This window comes from Aotus nancymaae, unplaced genomic scaffold (genome assembly GCF_030222135.1).
Source record: "Aotus nancymaae isolate 86718 unplaced genomic scaffold, 86718_ANA_hifiasm-v0.15.2.pri h1tg000032l_0, whole genome shotgun sequence".
Classification (NCBI taxonomy): Eukaryota; Metazoa; Chordata; class Mammalia; order Primates; family Aotidae; genus Aotus; species Aotus nancymaae.
The window spans coordinates 19,702,330-19,719,374 of record NW_026988445.1 but is presented as its reverse complement, the minus strand read 5'-3'; the positions used below and the strand labels follow the sequence as shown (position 1 = coordinate 19,719,374).

The following is a 17,045-nucleotide window of genomic DNA, read 5'->3' as shown; positions in this document are numbered from 1 at the left end:
TAGCTAGGAATCCAGTTACTGTCCCAACATTAACTGTGATATTAGCTATGGGCTTTTTTATAGATGACTTTTATTATTTTGCTTATATATTTTAAGTTCACCCTTCTTCCTTATAAACCTTCCGTAAACCCTCATCATTTCTCACTTGGGTTGTTGTAATAGCTCTTTCCTGTATTAAAATGCCAACTCGCATGTATTTCGCTTCTATGTATATTATAAATTTATCTGCCTACTACCCACCCTCAAACAAAACAAAACAAAACAAAAAACTGCATATGTTTATAACAGATTTTAATTTGTAAAACAGAGATTCCTTACTAAATTATAAATACCATTTTATTTCAATTTTTTACAGATCTTCTGGTTCTTGATCATCTTAATTATCAAGAGTCATATACAGGGAATAAGTGTTGATGTTCACTATGATTCAAGCTACTACTGTCCCATAGTCAGTAAAGCTTTTTTTAATGTCCAGAAAGAATACTTTCAATCTTTATGAACAGCCTAGGATTTTGCAGTTGTTTTTGAAGGCTGGAATTCCCCCGCTTCAAATTTTTCTTTGAATTTTAAGTAGTCTCTTCTTTTATCGAAATATTTTATCTGTTGAAAAAGAAAAAGGATTGGAAATAAGGGCAAGTTATGCAGCTAAAAGCACAGACTGCAGTGTAACACATTATTCAACATAAATGTAAGTGACTTAAAGACAGGACCATTTCAAATTGAGGCATTTGAAGAGTAAGTCCCTGAGGAGAGTGTATCCCAGTGAATCCTAATGCTTTTTGAGTTATAGACCATGTTGAGAATTTGAATAACTCAGGAACCTTTTCAAGAAATGGACCCATGTGCACACAGGTGAGGCCTGCTGGCAAGTTCGGAGTCCACAGAGCTCTCGGGTAGATCAGAAGGTTTCAGATGTGAACATACTGGACCATTTTTCTTTCTCTTTTTTTTTTTTTTTTTTGAGACAGAGTCTCACTCTGTCACCCAGACTGGAGTGCAGTGGCGCAATCTCATTCACTGCAACCCCCACCTCCCAGGTTCAAGCTATTCTCCAGCCTCAGCCTCCCAAGTAGCTGCAATTATAGGCGCCTGCCAACACGACCGGCTAATTTTTTTGTATTTTTAGTAGAGATGGGGTTTCGCCATGTTGGCCAGGCTAGTCTTGAACTCCTTGACCTCAAGTGATCCACCCACTTCCCAAAGTGCTGGGATTACAGGCATAAGCTACCACACCCAGCCTGGACCATTTCTCTTATCAACTCTAAATTCACCTTCATTGTCAGACTAGAAAATACTAGTTCTGTTGTTAAAAGCCTTTCTTAGGACTTAATTATTAAAATATTTCAGTGGTGCTTGTAAGTAAAGATTAGCTTGGACTGCGAATGTAAAAATCTGCCCTGCCCTGTATCAATGAAGCTGGGATATACATAAAGCCAGCTGAAAGCAATCATGTCTCCCAAGGGCATACTACAGCCACGGAGTATGCTAATAGACCCTTTATTTGAGTGACTATTGCTTTCTTATTCACTAAGAAATCTTGTTCTCTAAAATCATCAACTACCAGAAATTTGCTGTTTGAAGTCTTATCTATAAGAAGGAAACATCCCACTTTTGTCTAGAGGATCTAAGGCACCCTGACACAGAAGCAGCCTTGATCTCCAGCCCAGCTTCAGGATGTCAAATAACATTTCTCAACATGAACATGACACTCAATCTTTTAACATCAAGGAAATGGAAAACCCTGGGTTCACTTTTCAATCCAGAGCTGATGATGACACCTATGGTTGTCAAAAAACCCTTCAAAAAAATCAATAAATCCAGGAGCTGGTTTTTTGAAAAGATCAACAAAATAGACCACTAGCCAGATTAATAAAAAAGAAAAGAGAATAATCAAATAGATGCAATAAAAAATGATAAAAGGGATATCACCATAGATTCCATAGAAATACAAACCACCATCAGAGATTACTACAAACAATTCTATGCACATAAACCAGTAAACCTGGAAGAAATTGATAAATTTCTCGACACTTGCATCCTCCCAAGCCTAAACAAGGAAGAAGTCAAAACCCTGAATAGACCAGTAACAAGGGCTGAAGTTGAGGCAGCAATTAATAGCCTACCAACCAAAAAAAGCCCAGGTCCAGACGGGTTCACAGCTGAATTCTACCAGACATACAAAGAGGAGCTGGTACCACTCCTGAAACTATTCCATACAATCCAAGAAGAGGGAATCTTTCCCAAATCATTTTATGAGACCAACATCATCTTGATACCAAAACCCAGCAGAGACTCAACAAGAAAAGAAAACTTCAGGCCAATATCCATGATGAATATAGATGCAAAAATCTTCAATAAAATACTGGCTAACTGATTGCAACAGCACATCAAAAAGCTTACCCATCACGATCAAGTAGGCTTCATCCCGGGGATGCAAGGCTGGTTCAACATACACAAGTCTATAAATGTAATTCACCACATAAACAGAACCAAAGACAAAAACCACATGATTATCTCAATAGAGGCAGAGAAGGCCTTTGACAAAATTCAACAGCCCTTTATGCTAAAAACTCTCAGTAAACTAGGTATTGACAGAACGAATCTCAAAATAACAAAAGCTATTTACGACAAACCCACAGCCAATATCATACTGAATGGGCAAAAACTGGAAGCATTCCCTTTGAAATCTGGCACTAGGCGACGATGCCCTCTCTCACCACTCCTATTCAATATAGTATTGGAAGTTCTAGACAGAGCAATCAGGCAAGAAAAGAAAAGGGTATTCAATTAGGAAAGGAGGAAGTCAAATTGTCTCTATTTGCAGATGACATTATTGTATATTTAGAAGACCCTATTGTCTCAGCCCCAAATCTCCTGAAACTGATAAGCAACTTCAGCAAAGTCTCAGGATACAAAATCAACGTGCAAAAATCACAAGCATTCCTATACATCGATAATAGACTTAAAGAGAGCCAAACCAAGAATGAACTGCCATTCACAATTGCTACAAAGAGCATAAAATACCTAGGAATACAACTAACAAAGAATGTAAAGGACCTCTTCAAGGAGAACTACAAACCACTGCTCAACGAAGTAAGAGAGGACACAAACAGATGGAAAAACATTCCATGCTCATGGTCAGGAAGAATCAATATCATGAAAATGGCCATACTGCCCAAAGTAATTTATAGATTCAACACTATCCTCATCAAGCTACCGATGATCTTCATAGAACTGGAAAAAACCACCTTAAACTTCATATGGAACCAAAACAGAGCCCGCATAGCCAAGTCAATTCTATGCAAAAAGAACAAAGCTGGAGGCATCACACTACCTGACTTCAAACTATACTGCAAGGTTACAGTAATCAAAACAGCATGGTACTGGTACCAAAACAGAGATATGGACCAATGGAACAGAACAGAGGCCTCGGAGGCAACGTCACACGTCTACAACCATCTGATCTTTGATAAAACTCACAAAAACAAGCAACGGGGAAAGGATTCCCTGTTTAATAAATGGTGTTGGGAAAACTGGCTAGCCATGTGCAGAAAGCAGAAACTGGACCCCTTCCTGACACCTTAAACTAAAATTAACTCCAGATGGATTAAAGACTTAAACATAAGACCTAACACCATAAAAATCCTAGAAGAAAATCTAGGCAAAACCATTCAGGACATAGGCATAGGCAAGGACTTCATGACTAAAACACCAAAAGCATTGGCAACAAAAGCCAAAATAGACAAATGGGACCTAATTAAACTCCAGAGCTTCTGCACAGCAACAGAAACAATCATTAGAGTGAATTGGCAACCAAGAGAATGGGAAAAAATTTTTGCAATCTATCCATCTGACAAAGGGCTAATATCCAGAATCTACAAAGAACTAAAACAGATTTACAAGAAAAAAACAAGCCCATTCAAAAGCGGGCGAAGGATATGAATGACACTTTACAAAAGAAGACATATATGATGTCAAGAAACATGAAAAAATGCTCATCATCACTGGTCATTAGAGAAATGCAAATACAAACTACATTGAGATACCATCTTACGCCAGTTAAAATGGCGATCATTAAAAAATCTGGAGACAACAGATGCTGGAGAGGATGTGGAGAAACAGGAACACTTTTACACTGTGGAAGACAGTGTGGCGATTCCTCAAGGACCAGAAATAGAAATTTCATTTGACCCAGCAATCCCATTACTGAGTATATGTCCTAAGGATTATAAATCGTTCTATTATAAGGACACATGCACACGAATGTTCACTGCAGCACAGTTTACAATAGCAAAGACTTGGAACCAATTCAAATGCCCATCAATGATAGACTGGACAGGGAAAATGTGGCACATATACACCATGGAATACTGTGCAGCCATAAAAAACGATGAGTTCGTGTCCTTTGTGGGGACATGGATGAACCTGGAAACCATCATTCTCAGCAAACTGACATAAGAACAGAAAATCAAACATCGCATGTTCTCACTCATAGGTGGGTGTTGAACAATGAGAACACATGGACACAGGGAGGGGACCATTACACACTAAGGTCTGTCGGGGGAGGGAACTAGGGGAGGGACAGTAGGGGGTGGGGAGTTGGGGAGGGATAACATGGGAAGAAATGCCAGATATAAGTGATGGGGAGGAAGGCAGCAAACCACATTGCCATATGTGTACCTATGCAACATCTTGCATGTTCTTCACATGTACCCCCAAACCTAAAATGCAATAAAATGTATATATATATATTAAAAAATTAAAAAAAAAAAACCACTTCATTTAAATTTTACCTAAACTCCATTCTTCCCCCTAAACTTTTAACAACTCTGTTTTCCTGTGTTCCTCTTGTGTGTGGTCTTCCCAGTTATAAGCATTCATAAATCAGTTTACAAATTCATCCCTGGCGGTCTCAGGCTGATTGGGCTAGGACAGATGTTTTATAAAGGATACCAAAGAAAGAAGTGGACAATGTCCTTAACATTTTTGTGACAAATTAATAAATGTTTGCATCTTCTGTCACATCACCAACTGCCTAAGACAACTCCATTTAGAGGTCCTACTGACATTTCAGTCCCAACTTGTCCAGAACTTAGCTTCTCTCCAAACGTGTTTCTTCTTTAATACCTGTTTCAATGAACACATCACATCTACCTAGACACTTAGATCTCTCTTCCCCTCTTCACTGCCATGGCACAAATCCTCATCATTCCTCACCTGGATGGTTGTAATAGCTCGTTCACTGGCTTCTCTATTTCCAGGCTCAACCATCCTTAATCCACTTGTCCCATGCTGCCAGAGTATCATCTTTCTTTCTAAATCCCAAATTTAATAAGGTCACTTGTTTATAAAGATTTTTCAAGGTATCTGTATTGCCTTTAAGGTTTGTAAGACAAACAAGGCCACTGATGGCTCCATCCCTGCCCATCTGTCCATCTTCTCTGAATTTACCAGCAGTCCTGGAACTGTTTGCCCTACAGAGCTACCCCATGCTTATTTCCTGTGAGTCTTGATTCTATACCTTTGCATATTACCACATTCTGCCTGGAAAGCTCTCCTCCCTAACCTCATCTTCTCTTTCAACCAACAGTCTAAGACCCTCAACACATGGTCCTTTCTCTAAAAGGCTAATGAATCAGCAAGGATTTATTGAAAAGTACTGTATACAAGGAAGCGAGTGTCCTCTAAATCACTAAATAAGACCCAGGACAGTAGTGTGAATGCCAAAATACATGGGATTTCTGAGACATTTCAAAGTTTTATAGAAAAAAGACAATATGTGAATTTGACCACATATCTTGGATATTTGGTTGTTCTGTTTGTGGAACTTTGTTAGATGATGCTAGAACAATAGGCCTGATCCCTGCTGCTAAGTTAGGGACAACAGGAGACTTTCAGTAGGACCATTATGCAAGTCATACTGATGAGTGCTATAAAACAGGTATGTGAGTGCTAGAGAGAACTAATTTGGTGACAGCTACCGTATTAGTTGTATAGCATATTTATTTTGTAATAAGCATGTATTTTTGGTGTTTTGAGATAAAACTATTCATTGTAAATCCCTCTTATTGGGTGGTTCTATTTTTATCTTTATTTTGTGGCTGTGACTTCAGCTAAGTAAAAGATCCAAATTTTGGAATCACAGACATTCAAATCCTCTCGCTACTGATTTACTGGTTGGCTGGTCTAAGACAAATAGTTTTACCTTTCTGAGTCTTAGTTCCTATTGCATAAAACAGATACAACAGTACCTCACAAGACTGAATGAAAATTACAGGCAACAAAATCAAAGCATCTCATTCAGAATGCACTCAAAGGATATTTCCATTTCCTTGCCCTCCCGCTGCCTCCCACCCTTATGCACACATCTCTCTGGAAAAAAACTTTCAGCTTTTATTCTATGGCAGTTGGGTAGGACTTCAACAAGGTAATACTTGAAAAGAGAGCACAGGTGAACAGGGAGCAAAGAACTGATAGTGAAGGGCAGGCTGAGAAATAACTCAGTTATGGACTGAGAAAGACCAGCGGTACAGAGGAAAATGGGTGTAAATGGGAAAAGGGCTATCACTGTCAAATGCCGCAGAAGTCAATGGGAAGAATTTACTACCCGCTTCCCTTCTTTGTTACAGTCATCTGTAACTTTACAGGTCACCATCTGATATCTGATATGGTTGGGATTTGTGTCCCCAGCCAAATCTCATCTTGAATTCTAATCCCCATAATCGCCACATGTCAAAGGAGAGACTAGGCGAAGGTAACTGAATCACTGGGGCAGTTTCTCCCATGCTGTTCTCATGAAAGTGAGTAAGTTCTCAAAAGATCTGATGGTTTTATAAGGAGCTCTTCCCACCTTCATTCGGCACTTCTCCTTCCTACCGCCTTGTCAAGAAGGTGGCTTGTTTCCTCTTCACTTTCTGCCATGATTCTAAGTTTCCTGAGGCCTCCCCAGCCATGCTGAACTGTGAGTCAAACGTCTTTCCTTTATAACTTCCCCAGTCTCGGGCAGTTCTTTATAGCAGTATGAAGACGGACTAATACACCATCATTTTCTCCAACAATACTCAGGTCACAACTTGTGGGTAATTTCAATGTCCACATACTAATCTTTTCAATACCCTGGCCTCTCAGTTCCTTGACCTCTTCAATGATCTCCTCTTCCAACCTACCTTATTCCTAGGATCAAAGCTTACATCTTGTCCTCATAACAAATACAATTCTTCCATAATTCCACTTGTGAGAATCCCATTCTCCAACTCCCTGAACATTCCCTCTTGGACTTAATGCCAACAGTGCCCCAATGCCACCACATTTTCACTGATTGTCATCCCTCTCATGGCCTCACTTCCCTCCTTACTCCTAAATCCAAAGCTCTCCAATGGTTTCCTGTATTATTAACAGTAAAAGCACCATCCATGGCTGAGCACAGTGGCTCACACCTATAATCCCAGCACTTTGGGAGGCTGAGATGGGCAGACTGCTTGAGTCCTGGAGTTGAAGACCAGCCTGGGCAACATGGTGAAGATCACATCACTGCACTCCAACCTGGGTGACAGAGTAAGACTCTGTCTCAATAAATAAACAAATAACCTCCCTGGCCTCCCATCTCTTGACTCTAACTTTTGCTATTTTCTTCTTACTGTCCCTTAAACACACTGGTGCAGGTTTTTGGGTGTATGTGTCTTTAAAACAAAACAAAACAAAAGAAAACAAAACAGAGTCTCGCCCTGTCACCCAAGCTGCAGTGCGGTGACATGATCTCAGCTTAATGTAACTTCCACTGCCCGGGTTCAAGTGATTCTCCTGCCTCAGCCTTCCAAGTAGCTGGGATTACAGGCACCCACCACCACACCCAGCTAACTTTTGTATTTTTAGTAGAGACGGGGTTTTGCCATGTTGGCCAGGCTGCTCTCAAACTCCTGACCTCAGGTGATCCACCCACCCTGGCCTTCCAAAGTGCTGGGATTACAGGCGTGAGCCACCATACCCGGCCCATCAGTGCAGGGTTTTGAATGTTTCATTCTCTTTGCCTGGAATGCTCTTCACCAGGTATCTGCCTATCTGTTCCCTAACCTTTTTCATATCTTTGTGAAAGTAGTTTCTACATAAAACCTTTCTTGACTATCCTACTTAAACCTGCACCCTTGTTTGATTTTTTATTCTATCACTTATCACCATATAACATCCTTCTAATTCTACTACCTGTCTCTCTCCCCATACTAGAATGTATGCTACATGAAGGCTGTCTACTTTTTTTTCTCTGCTCTATTTTCCTATGGCACATAGGAGGTGCTCAATAAATATTTGTGGAATGATTAAAGGAACAGGATATGGACTAAAAACAAATGACAGTGCAGCTGAAGTCGGGCCATCATCTATAGTTGAAAGATTTTTTTTCTATATCATCATTTCATTAAAATGCGCAGGTTATGTGTTCTTGAATTTTTCTTTAATAAATACTTTTTATAAAACATGTGAAAGTATTACTTTTCTTATCAGAAGGGGAACACTGAGTCTCCACTCGTAATACTCCTTCCCTGGACAAGGCAAGTGCTTTAACTGACTATGAATGCATGAATTCCTCTCCTTCACTCCCTGCCGCTGACACTGGCTGAAGAGAATACTCAGCTCTGCAGTTCTTTGGGCGAGTTGAATAGGTACAGAGACCCCATGTGGGGTGCTGTGGTGGCTTCATCCTGCCTGCAACTGGACAGGTGGGGTAATGGCTACTACTGGGCCTCTGTCCAGATTCCCTCTGCAGAACCGTGTACCCACTCCCCACTGTGCTAACACCGGATGGCTGCCCCCTTCTCCAGAGACCTGCCCCTCAGCCAATGCCAATGACTGGCAGGCACAAAAGCCACGAATTATGGTGCAGTTCATACTCCAGAGCTTTCAGAAGGATCAGACTGAAGCTGGACAGCAGCTAAGCTCACAGCCCTGACTTATCTAGTCTCCCTCCCGAGAACACTCCAATAATTCAGTCAAGGCTGACACCCAGGTCCCTGGTCCTAAGTTGAGGCTGATGTCTTTCACTGAGGCTGGAAGCATGGGAGGAGAGGTCTACTGGGTGCAGGATGGGGAAGAGCTCACTCTTATATATGCTGAGGTCAAGGTTGGTCCTCATGAATCTCCACCTAGGAAGCTAACAGGTGGCTGGAAAGGTGGTTCTGGAGCTGGAGAAAGGGCCAGGTTGGAGATGCACCTTTGGGCATTGCATGGGCTGAAGGCTCATGCTTCTCCCAAATTCGAATGTTGAAACCTTAACCCCAATGTGAAGGTATTTGAAGGTGGGGCCTTTAGGAGGTGATTAGGTTCAGATGAGGTCATGAGTGTGGGCCCTGCTAATCTGATGGGCTTAATGTCCTTACAAGAGGAAGAGACGGGACCTCTCTCTCTCTGCTGGGTGAGAAGACAGCAAGAAGGTGACTGTCTACAAGCCAAGAGGAGGGCTCTCATCAGAAACTGACCATGCTGGCATCCTGATCTTGGACCTCCAGCCTCCAGAACTGTGAGAAATATATTTCTGTGAGCTTTTTGGCTATGACAGCCTGAGCTAAGATAGGCATCAACACATAAGTTGGGACTTAAAGCCATGGCTGTCAATAGGATTGCCTTGGATGGGTGAGTAGCATAGCAGGGAGCTCTGATGAACACGGGCACTTAACACACACACAGGAAGGCATTCCAAAGAGCAGTGGCTGCTAGATATGAAAGAAGGAACTGGGTGAGAGAACTGGAAAGGGACCCAAGAAGACAGGGCTTTTGTATTTAAGTAGACTTGAATTATGACTAAGTTTCTAGAACATGAGATTTGTGCAAGCTATTTTCATGGATCCTTTCTTGCATGGTAGGCACAGGAAGAAGTATGTGGGGTCTGGAATCAGACTACTGAGTTCAAATCCAGGCTCTGTGACTACAAGAGACTTCGTGTCAATCTGCCCTTGTCTATAAAACCGCTAAGAGAGTTCCATGAGGGATAAATAAGATAGATGACACATTTCAAGTGTGTAGAGTGTAGAGGATATACTTAATTAATGTTAGCGGTGACCAGGACACAGTGACCTGGAGAGAGGTTAAGCCCTCAGGGCATGGCGCCCAGTCTGCTTGAGTGGGAGAGATGTACAATACAGAACCCGTGGCTGCCTGTAAAAACCCTTTCTGACACACAGACTGGAAGCTGCCTTGGAAGTGTGGGAGTGGGAGCCATTAGGCTGGAGAAAAAGCAGTGAGTTTCAGGAGGAGAGAGAGGATAAAAGTGGGACTGAAGAGGAATTCCTTAAACCTGGAGTTCCTCTCAATGCATCTGTCTAATGGGAAAACTACAGATGGATAGCATTTTCTGCTTGAATCATTATCTAATTCAATCATAAAGTGCCACATTTATCAGTTTTCAGTTTACATGTCAAGTTATGCATTTTGTCTTCATAACAATCTCATGAGATAGGTTGCATCATGCTGGTTTTACAGATGAAGAGTTCATCTAAAGCAATTTCTGGCCAGATGTGGTGGCTCATGCCTGTTAATCCCAGTGCTTTAGGAGGTCAAGGTGGGAAGATCACTTGAGCCCAAGTTTGAGACCAGCTTGGGCAATATAGTAAGACCCTGTCTTTAGAAAAAATTTTTTTAAAAATTAGCCAAGCATGGTGGCAGACACCTATAGTGCCAGCTACTCAGGAGGCTTAAGCGGGAGGATCACTTGAGGCCAGGAGGTCAAGGCTGTAGTGAGCTACGATCACACCACTGCACTCCAGCCAGGCGGACAGATTGAGACCCTATCTCTAAAAAATAAAGAAATAAAAATAAAATTTCTGTTCACTGCATTCATCCCCAGCTCAGCCCACCAATATAACTCCTCCCCCTGCATCACACCTTTCTTGTGGTCTCCTTCAAAGCCTCTCAAAAGTTAGAGGTGCAAGAGGGTAAAAACCCTAAAACCACTTCATCTCTAAAATTATCTGTTCTCCTACTACATGACATGTCTTGGAGCAGCATAAGATAGTGAAAAAGCACAGACAAATCCAAGTTCAAATCCCACATCAGCCGGCTGGGCCAGCCTTCGAATTACAATTCTGCCACTCACTGAATAATAACAAGCGAGTTACCTCAATGCTCTGAGCTTCAGTTGCCTCCTCTGGAGATAGAGAATAACAACACCTATCTTAACGGGCATTGGTGAAGATGAACTGTCAAGCGCTTAGCACACAGGGCCACTCACTAACCTCAGTAACAGAACAGTCCCCTTCCAATCCCCACTTACACTAAGGACAGGGAATACAGCGCTTGAATGCCTGTCAGGGACACAGAATCCACAATATGAACCTTTTCTTTCTTCTACTTACCAAACTCCTTTCTTTATGTTTTGGGTATATGACTATATGATTTTTGGTGAGCAACTGGGAACTACTTTATTTCTGATAGTAGCTCTAGGCCAGTAAGTTTGCCAGCTCCTCCCCAAGATTAAATACTACCCCTTTAGAAGATCCTGGAAAAGTCTAGCAGTGAAGTGAGCTGAAATTTTTTGGTTATTGTTCATATGTTTTTTGTGCTTTTCAATGCTCTTCAATGTGTCAGCTGACATTCTCCAAAGGTCTACCTGATGTAAGTGCATCAGACAAGGCTGGATGACCCGACAGGGTTTTCTCTGCTCCTCAAAGAAACTGTTGATTGACATGCCTCAGTGCTTCATGTCAGCCTACCGCTCACACTATAAGCTCGACGTATCTTAACAGGGAAGAGAAACACATCAAAGTGTGACTTACCCACTGTTGGGGACAACTCGATTCGAAAGAGCTTCTTAACTTCTTGCATTGAGAAGCATCATCTGTGTTCTCATCTAAACATTTCCAGTACTCATCCCGGGCTCCCCAGCAGACCTGCCTTTCCTTCATAGATGGGGCTGCCATTCCTAATGGGATGAAGCTGTTGGCCAAAACAACATTTGGGATTAAGGATGAACTTTGTAATCTGAAGAGAAGGCAAGGAAAGAGGAAAACTGTCAATCTCCTCTTCCTTTACAAATTAGAAAAAGCATGCTTCGAGATTTTGATGATACAACTGAAAACAATCAGTTCTCAGTTACAGCATAAGAGCAGTAGCTCTAAAGGCTCATCTCACACTGTGATTTGATCCCTGCTGGGGCCGCAGCGTGAGCTCAGAGAGCCCGAGTGGGAACTGTGGCTCTGTCCCAGTCGCTCAGGGCAGCTCATTTATGCTCTCTGAGCTCGTTTCCCACCGGTAAAGCGGGGACAGCAGTGCCTAGTTCACAGGGTTGCTGTTCGAACCTAAGCGCTGTGGAAACGGGTGTGTGGGGGCCACAGTCACCAAGCAGACGACTGCAGTGCCACCCCGTTTTGCACAAGAGGAACCCGCCGCTTGGGGACAGTAAGGGACCTTCCGGGCCCGTACTCCACGCGCGCCCCACCCGGACCCACCAGAGAGCCTACCTCTCTGCCCGCCCACGTCCGGCTTCCTTTCGACGTCGACGGGAGGGAGGAAAGGGTCACGCAGGCCACCAACCGGCGGAGGAGGGCGCGGTGCCGAGTCCTGGCACTGCAAGGTCGCCCCGCCGGCTCGAGCTCTAGAAGCGAAAACCTTCCCAATCGCCAAAAGCAATTCACGCGGCGAAATCGCTGCCTCCTTTTTTATCCTTCCGGGCCACCATTGACTTTTCAAAGAGGGGCGGGACTTCCTGCTTTGCCCTTTTACCTGTAAAACTGACTTCCGTCCTTCAAGGGCAAGGAAGGTATATACATATTTATGGCACAGCGTCGCCCGGAAGCTCCGCGACACAAGGCGAGCCGAGAGTTTTGTGTGGAAGTTTGCACTGTGGGTGCGAGAGCTGGACGGAATGTTACAGAGCCGCAATGCCTTCTCGTTTTTTGTTTTTTGGGTTTTTTTTTAAATTTTTTTTTTTTTTTTTAATTGCATTTTAGGTTTTGGGGTACCGCTCTGCCGCTCAAGCTTGAGGGCAGTGGTGAGAATACGCCTTACTGCAGCCTCAAACTCCTGGGCCCAAACGATCCTCCCACCTCAGCCTCCCAAGTAGCTGGGACTACAGGCGCATGCTACTATCGCTTCTTGGATTAAATTAAAAGGACGAAACGGGCCCCAGAAAGAGGCGGTGACATCTCAGAGCTCCATGGCAAATGAGTTGTCCAGGCTGAGAACCCAGTGAAGTACAGCCAGGGAAGTGCAAATTGGTCAGGGGAATTGGGAAAATAAGTATTTGTATTGTTTTCATCTCCTTTGTGGCTTTTCTTACCCCCCGAAACAGCAAGATATTTTAAAAGGGGATTAAAAGGGCTGCTTCAAATGTTTTCAGACGTTGTTATTTTTAATATGTGAGTTAATATCTTAGAAACAAAATGAACAAGAAAAAATTTTTAAAAATATATATGAGTTAATATCTCAGCAAAATCTTTATTAAAAAGCATGTTTGTGGTCAGTCATCTGGCACCCCATTCTGAATAGATTCCATCTGCTCCATCATCTAGATATAAGATAAGCAATTTACCATTTTACACTCAGTGCAGTTTGATCCATTCCAAATTCAACATATGCAGCCTTTTCAGGGTGGCTATGTGAAGCTAAGTCCCACCAAATATGTGTTCTGCAATACAGAAAATATTTCCCTCGTAGTTAATGGATTCTCATAGTGGATTTACTTTAGCTTTACCAGAGCCACCCACTTCTTTTACATTATGTCTGTTGACGTCAATTTTCATAGAGATATCTTTTAAATATGACTGATGGGATATAAAAGGAAAGAGTCTTAGATGACTTCTGAGTCTAAAAAAGAAATGTGTTTTAAATTTATATATACCTAATGAAAACTATGTATGATACAAAGTGAAACGACACAATTACAAAGAAAAAAATGCATGGTCATATTGAGTGACTTTTATAGGCCTTTCTCAGTAATTGTTAAGACTAGCAAGAGAAAAATTAAGGACATAGAAAATGTGAATAACATGATGTACAAACGATGCAATTAATACATACAAAACAACATGACCAAAATCAGAATGTACAGTTTTTTTGAAGGCAGACACAACACATCACCACAATCAACCACATATTTAGCTATAAAGCAACTCAACAAATTTTGAAAATTAAAGTAATTCACATTTTTTACCACAGTGCATTTAAGATAGAAATCAATAAAGAACTGTAAAAACAAGTCCAAATAACAGAGACAGAGTCAATGGTAATGAGAAAATATTTTGAACTGACCCATAAAATACAATAGCAACACCTGTGGGATGAAGCTGAAGCAGCACTTGGAGGGACATTTACAGTCATAAGTAAGTATATTAGAAGAGTCTGAAAAGTCTTGAGCTAAACACCCCTTTTCAAGAAGTTAGAAAAAGGAGAGCAAAATAAGACTAAGGAAAATAGGACAGAAATAATGTTAGCAGCAGAAATGAATGAAATGGAAAGTAAAAGCAGTGGTGTACCAGACCCAGCCTGTGCTGGTGTGGGAGAGCCAATTGTGCATACCTCTTGCCAACTCTGTGATCAATAACATCAAATAAGTAGCTTGAAGTCACCCGTGATGGGACTGTTTACACTATGGAAATCAACAAACAAGCCAGGATTTTGTTTTATGTTGGAGCCAATTCACTAGCACGCCACAGCATAGAATAGGTTGAAAGAAACAAAAGTTGATTTTTTGGGAAAAATCTAATTAAAATTGGCAAACATCTAATAGCAATAAAAGGAGGGATGTCAACAATCTTTATCAAGAATGGAAACTAGAAATACTATAGACATCAAAAAAGTTAGATAATCTTATAAAAAAGTTAATGTAAGTAAAATTTAAATGAGTGTACAAATTTCAAGAAAAACAAGTAACCGACTGAAAAGTAGAGAAACCATTAAATGCTTTGAATGAGGAGTGAAGAATCTTCATACACACAAATCCCAGGTACATGGCTCCACCAGTAAGTTCCTACAAACTTTGAAATAATTCCATTCTTACTGAATAAGGCTACCATAAATTTTGTACTAATTATAAAATCCCCAAACCTCTGAAACGCCAAGCACTTTGGAACTCATTTGGTAAAAAATATGACTTAAAGTAACGTGAGTCCTTTATAGTTGTTACTAACATTATCACATAACTGCGTATGTTTTTTCTGTAGAAATATTAATGTACTTCATTATAGGTACTGTCCCAGTTCTTGTCAAGAATATTATACAATATATGTTGTATGTTTCATACTATCCTTCTAATATTTAAAATAGTCTGTATTTCAGACATCTGGCTCCAGGGATTTCAGATAAGTTATGTGGACCTATATGAGAAAATATCTTTATAACTTAGATTAAGAGGAATTATTTTTAGCTATAAAGGAAAAGTTCAGTAGTTATAAAATGATGTATTACATAAAGAAAAATATTGGGCTACATAAAAGTAATGGACTTTTGTTTACTAAACAATACCATGAAGCAAATGAAAAAGAATTAGTCCCAAAATATGCAAATAACACAAATCAATAAGAAATAGACTTGCCCATTTTGAAAATAAGCAAAAAGCTTAAGTAGGCACAGCACCAAATGCAAATGACTAATATATGAAAGGACCAACATTCTCATTAGTAACTATAGAAATGAACATGAAAATCATAATGCAATACTATTAGACACCTACCGGATCAAAAAACAATGTCAAAGTCTGACAGAAACAAGTTTTAAGGAATAAGCAAGGAATATCTGCATACGCTATGGTAGCATAAATTGATACAATCACTTAGGGAAATGTGGCATTATCTAGTAAGATTGAAGACACACGTTCACTGTGACTCAGCAATTCTACAGAATTTCCTGTACATGAGCATTTTTGTAATAGCTGAAACCATTATACAACCTAAACTTGGATCAACAATAAAATGGATAAATTATGTTATAGTCATACTGTGAAATACAATACAGCAATAAAGAGAAACAAACGATTATTTACAATAACATGGTGAATTGCCATACTGAGACAACCAAAGAATACAGAATGTTTCCACTTACATAAAGTTAAACAGGCACAACTCTACTATAGTGTTTAAAATACAGTCATAGGTAGTAAAACTATAAAGAAAAGCAAAGAAATGATGATCACAAATGTTTCTCTCTAGGGTGAGAAAGGAGATATGATCAGGGAGGGGCATATGGGGGGGAATCCTGGGATGTGGAGATGGAGAATGTACTATTTATGGACCTGAATTTTTGCTTTATAATTATTCTTTAAATAAACTGTACATATGTACAGTTTTATTCACTTTTCTATAGGAACGATTGTATCTCAGCTTCTAAACAAATAAAATGAGTAATTGAGGAAGGTCATGTTTAATAAATTTGATTTACAGAAAGGTAAAAATAGTGGTCACACTATATTTGAAGTGTGATTACTAAATTTTTTATGAATTTAGTATCTTAAGTGCTCTTTGAGGTCAAAAGTTTGTGATCTCTATTGCTAAATGACACTGTGTACCTAAGCAATTCCTACTGGTCTGTGGTAAGCCTAAGGGATAGACAAGGAAACTATTACCAAAGAGATTCAGTCAATTGCAATAACATTCCCCACCTTACCCCTGAAGAAGTCACCAATTGGAAAATGCTGGTTTAACCAACAGAGCAAAAACAAACTAGAAGAAAGGAATTTTGAGGTGTTGATAAGAAAAAGAAAATTAACACAGGATAACAATTGCAAAGACCATTTCACCTTATAAAATCTTAAAGATTAAAATAGAAGAATGTGGGTGCCATAAAATGATTGCAAGTGTGCTGTTTTGACACAAAGAGGGTGTAATCACCCAGCCTATGTTTGGAGAAGCGAGGAGGCGAAGCGAAGTCAGTGTGAAGAGGTGGAAGACATGTTGTGCTGGGTTGCCATCCAGAGGAAATTTTGTGTGGGTGTTCTCTAGTCTGAACGAAGTAGATCCCCAAACCACTGGTGGGCAGGTCCAGACAGACCCAGCCGCACTGAAAACCTATGTGTTGTTTTTCTGTTGCTGCCCACGGACTTTTATTTATAATCTGTACTGTTACAAAGC

At 40.6% G+C, this 17,045-nt stretch overlaps 1 protein-coding gene across 1 annotated transcript; it reads right to left on the bottom strand.

The window, feature by feature from the left end:
* Nucleotides 1-274: 274 nt before the first annotated feature.
* LOC105722378 (cytochrome c oxidase assembly factor 6 homolog) lies at nt 275-14,066 on the bottom strand. The gene is made up of 3 exons (XM_012459875.3): nt 12,444-14,066; nt 11,760-11,919; nt 275-600 (listed from the first exon to the last, which is right to left on the bottom strand). Exons 2-3 carry the CDS (start codon nt 11,901-11,903, stop codon nt 505-507), a joined length of 240 nt encoding a protein of 79 aa, XP_012315298.1. The 5' UTR covers nt 11,904-11,919; nt 12,444-14,066; the 3' UTR covers nt 275-504.
* Nucleotides 14,067-17,045: the final 2,979 nt, after the last annotated feature.

Excerpts from the sequence above, each read along its gene's own strand:
- LOC105722378 (XM_012459875.3), bottom strand. The coding sequence starts at position 11,903 with ATGGCAGCCCCATCTATGAAGGAAAGGCAGGTCTGCTGGGGAGCCCGG. Across the intron at positions 601-11,759 it reads CGAGTTGTCCCCAACAGTGG|ATAAAATATTTCGATAAAAG; the intron begins GTAAGTCACACT and ends CTTTTTCAACAG.